General features: G+C 40.4%; 1 protein-coding gene across 5 annotated transcripts in view; it reads left to right on the forward strand.

Moving 5' to 3' along the window:
- Positions 1-5033, forward strand: part of LOC107657705 (gephyrin) — a 97972-nt gene that overhangs the window by 50012 nt on the left and 42927 nt on the right. For 3 of the 5 annotated variants that reach the window (XM_016445917.1, XM_016445928.1, XM_016445940.1), the window contains exons 7-9: positions 521-793; positions 1073-1189; positions 3213-3344. In XM_016445917.1, the coding sequence (XP_016301403.1) occupies positions 521-793; positions 1073-1189; positions 3213-3344 (522 nt within the window). The remainder of the gene's footprint in view (positions 1-520; positions 794-1072; positions 1190-3212; positions 3345-5033) is intronic. The other 2 variants (XM_016445934.1, XM_016445948.1) reach the window with 1 other exon arrangement.

The following is a 5033-nucleotide window of genomic DNA, read 5'->3' on the forward strand; positions in this document are numbered from 1 at the left end:
ATTTAGTTCTAAAAATCGTTCTCAATATTAAAGAATAGCAGAGTCCACACCACAACTATAACGATAAAGACAAAGAGAAACGATATCGTTGGAATCACTTTCAGAACGATTTTTCTCCAGCTGATGAACGATACAAACATTGACAGCCAATCAGAATCCATCCTGCTGTGACAAGCTCGAGAATTTAAAGCGGCAGACGCACATGCGCTTAGAATAAACAGACAATATCGCCCGCTGGTGTGGACGCTAATATACAGTAGTTATCTTTATAGTTATCGTTCTTGGTGTGAACGGGCCTTTACTGGCTCTTTTCCATAAATAAAAAAGCTGCCTACTGCCTAGTAGTAACTGCCATTTAAGGCAGCATGTTACTAAGCTAACAATGTGATACTCATAATAAATATAAACATAATTTTCTCTGAGCTTGTCATGATTTTGTCTCTGTAGAGTTGAGCTTGAGCATGTCTAAAAGATAATTTCACTGCTTCATTCTTTCATCTGCATCTCTGTCTTTTCTCAGGAGTGCTTCCAGTTCATCCTGCCTGCTCTGCCGCACGCCATCGACCTGCTGCGGGATGCCATAGTGAAGGTGAAGGAGGTACACGACGCTCTAGAGGACCTGCCGTCCCCTCCACCACCCCTCTCCCCTCCACCCACCACCAGCCCACACAAGCAGACAGAAGAAAAGGGTGTGCAGTGTGAGGAAGAGGACGAGGAGAAGAAGGACAGTGGCGTGGCGTCCACAGAGGACAGCGGCTCCTCTCACATCACAGCGGCTGCTATTGCTGCTAAGGTGAGCTTCACTATTAATAATAATAATTATTATTATTATTATGTAATTTCATGATATTTCATGTTTCCCTAACATAACTGGAACAGAAGAAAGTATTTTGACATTAAAAAGATGACACTCTGCCCCTTTAAAGGGTCATGAAACCCCCTGTTTCAGCACTGGTTAGTTCTCACCAACTCCCTATCATTGCCCTTGATGCTCCATTGAATCATCTTTTGTGTTTGTGTGTGCATGTGTCAAGTCTCTTGTCATGTTTATGCATCTCATGTTCATCATCAGAGCATGAAGTCTCATCCCAGCCATGCTGTTGTCATGGCGAAAGGTGGACAGCCCTTGAGTGGCTTCATCCCGTCCACCTCCATTCTGTCCCATTTCACCTGCTCCTGCAGCGATACGGTAAGCCACACCCACTTTTCCATGCACATTCACCTCTCCTGCTATTCCATTGGCCCTTTTGAACATCCAGTTTCAAAACAAACCAATCAGAGAAATGAAATGTCATTGTAAGTTATTATTGTTTTATTTGCTCACTACTACTATTGCTTGACAATAAAACAGGAAAAAAATCCCTTAGGGGCCGTTCACATAGAACACATTGTTGCGTCTAAATACATGAGATGTATCGCACAGGTTTTAAAACAAGCTCAGTGCGGAATGCCTCCTCTACCATGTTACCATCAAATAAAACAGTTGCCATGCTAATTTGCTACCGTAAACAAAAGCTCTCAATGCTTGCCCTGCCTCTGGAGTCTTCTGATTGGTCCACAGTTCTGGAACTGACATTGATGAGTGGCACTACGTGTAAAAGTTGAAATTCTTTGAACTTGATACAATGTCTTACAATGTCTTGGTGCTCATGTGTGAGACACTTCAAAACACGCGAGTGCAACTGTGTCTAGTGTGTTTACATAGAAAAACAATGGAAATTAGTGCATTGGAATGGAAAAATGCATTCTGTGTGAACAGCCCCTTAGACTTACATTTAATTTTTAGAGACCAAATACTGTAACATAAAACTGACACCTCCAGGTCTAGCTTTTTGACTTTATACTACTAATCTACTTTACATTTGTTAAATTTTGTGTTAATTCTTTAATATCAACATGTGTATAAAGCTGTACCATCTCTCATAATATTATTTAATAATAATTTAATGTTCAGCAAACCAGACTGTAACATTCATATAATTTAACATTATATAATTTTGTTATACCATAAAAATTATTTCCACATTTATTTCATTTAAAGAAAAATACAATTGGAATCTTTATTATTCTGAATGTTACACAAAATGAGTATACATTAAAGCCATATCTAGTGACCAAAATATGATAGACTTGGCACCTCCAGGCCTAGCTTTTGTGACTTTGCCAATAAATAACACCCTGGCAACCACCCACAACATGGACAAGCATGACTTACTTTCTTTCTTTAGCTTTCTATTGCGTTGTATCAGTTTATACTCTAGCAAGCAATATTTGTCTTGTTGTTCAGCCTTGCCAGGTCTTGTAAAGTTTTTTTTTTCTCTGATAACAGAGGATTGAGTATATATCCTGTATTAGCTGTCTTTATATAGTAATTATAATGGGGTCATGCAGGTTGGCATTACTGTGTTCTCCACAGGGAGCGCTCGTAGCTCGAGTCTCATGGGAAGGCAGAGGTTGAGTCAAGTGCTATTATTAGCGCAGGGTTAGCTTCTGCGCTGGGTAATTAAAGCGCTCATGGAGCTGCTCTTTCCTGTGAGGCCTTGATTTATCCCCAGTGTTAATTAGTGCTCCGTTAAGCCCCAGCGTTCCTATGGAAGATCCCTGCGCTCTTCGCCCTTCTGCCCATCAGACTCCCGCTTAATCCCAGCACAGTTCTCCCAGACAGCATAGCTGCAGTTTGTTACTGCACAAAGACTCGCCGGCTGGATCAAAGGCAGTGAGTCTCAGTCTGAATACAGTAACAAATATCACTCTGTTTAGATAATGTCATTTCAAATATTTGTCTGTGGAGATTCATTAATACGTTCTGTCAAGATTGTGTGTGCTATATTGCTTCTGTAGTAGTCAAAAGTCCATGTTAGTCAAGGTTTAATGTAGTGTTACATGATTATTTACCACTCTGCTCTCTGATGTACAGTATGTGTGTGTGTGTGTGTGTGTATATATATATATGTGTGTGTGTGTTTGTCTGATTGAACATTATGAAATGTTATCATATTATAGAATTATATATTAAAATAATAATTCTAGAATTATTATTCTACAGTTATATAATAATTGTATTCTTATATTCTTCAAGTTATATTCTTGCTGAATAAAAGTATTAATTTCTTTGAAAAAACACTCTTATTGACTCCACAGCACTGTAAGTGTAAATACTGATTATTGCCAGTTCTTAACTGAATTTGACTGTCCCTGTCTTCTGTTTACAGATACCAGAGTCCATCATTTCACGAGGCGTGCAGGTTTTGCCGCGGGACACCGCCTCTCTCAGCACCACGCCCTCAGAGTCTCCTTGCGCTCAGCAGTCCCGCCTCTCCACTGCCTCCTGCCCCACCCCCAAAGTAAGACTCCGCCCCTTCTCCCTTGATTCACACCATTCCTTCTCCCCTCAGCTTTCTTTTCCATCATGCACTCTGTATCCTCCATGGCTGGATCCTCATCTGTTGCCACCTCATTGGCTGCTTGACACTGCTTTGCATTCCAGACAGCAGTGACTCTGCTCATTGGGCCGTGTGAGAGGAGAGGCGGGAACTCTTCACTGGCTGAATTTTAAGTTCGGCCAATTTGATTTTCGTCCTGTAGCAGTTAACAGTTTGTTGTTTTAGATCCAACAGTGTGATTAGACGAACGCTACAAGGGTCTATTAATTCATAACTATTTTCTTTAAGAAGTTCAGGAGCCATTTTGGATGTTCCTTTTGCAACAGTTAACGGGTTACTCCACCCCAAAATGAAAATTTTGTAATTAATTACTCACCCTCGTGTCGTTCCAAACCCGTAAGACCTCCGTTCATCTTCCGAACACAAATTAAGATAGTTTTGATGCATTCTGAGAGCTCTCTGAGCCTCCCATAGACAGCAATGTAAGTAACACGATCAACGTCCAGAAACGTAGCAAGGAGATCGGTAAAATAATCCATGTGACATCAGGGGTTCAACCATAATTTTACGAAGCTTTTTTACGAACAAAAATAACGACTTTATTCAACAATTTGTCTCCTCTGCATCACCGTAGCGCCATGAGGGTGAGTAATTAATGACAAAATTTTCATTTTGGGGTGCAGTAACTCACATTGTGTCAGCCATTTAGTATTTAGTCATACATTGTCATACATACACTTCCATCTCAATTTTTGACTCAAAAGTGCTATCGGTGTAGCCGACCAAGTCGTTTACTGAATGGAGTCATTCTTTTGTGCAGTTTATAACAAGTTACATTTTGTTGTGGAGTGTGTGATAGTAAGATACTTCAGCTTCAGCTCTTTCTCAACTGTTTCCTCAGTTTTTTGTGGAAGTGTCATGGTATAAATGTGTGCTTTGTGTTGTGGCCCTGATGATGCTGGCCCTGTCAAAAATAGCATTCACTTTGGTGACAGAATACTGTTTAAGAGTACCGTTTGAATCACATAAAAACAAACAAGACACCCTACACATTCGTGGACACCATTGACAGACAAAAACATAATCAAAAAACACATTAAGTGCGCATTTGGGTCTGGACCAATCGAGTGTCTGTTTAGTTCATGAGATGGTCATATGTGTGAGTGAAATCTGTCAACAAGCTGTGAATAAGTGATTAATGATGCTTCACCAGCTTTTTTTGTCTCCCTCTAGTGAACACAGTGTGTATTACATCTGTGTTTTCCTTTAGCAGATCAGAGTATTTGTGTCTCAGTGTCAGACTTTGGAAAGTTGATGCCACCGAGTACTTGAAGTGTATAATGGAAATGTTTAGACCTCTTTTTAATCATTTCTTTTTTTAGGATGTATGTGAAATGCCTGTGATGAGCAGGATTCCAGCAAAGTGTTCTAAGCTTAAGCTTTGACCTCAGGCTGGGTTTTAATTCTGCTGACTGCTGTTTTTTTGACAAGTATCTGGCAGTTTGGCTGTAGTTGCTAAGCAAGGTTGTCAGGTGGCACTTAACAGTTAGAGGCTACATACAGTAAAGAACATGCTGATGTGTGTGTGTGTGTGTGTGTGTGTGTGTGTGTGTGTGTGTGTGTGTGTGTTTGTGCAGTCGACGCCCTGTC

The sequence above is a fragment of the Sinocyclocheilus anshuiensis genome, unplaced genomic scaffold (assembly GCF_001515605.1).
Source record: "Sinocyclocheilus anshuiensis isolate Anshui unplaced genomic scaffold, SAMN03320099.WGS_v1.1 scaffold3070, whole genome shotgun sequence".
Classification (NCBI taxonomy): Eukaryota; Metazoa; Chordata; class Actinopteri; order Cypriniformes; family Cyprinidae; genus Sinocyclocheilus; species Sinocyclocheilus anshuiensis.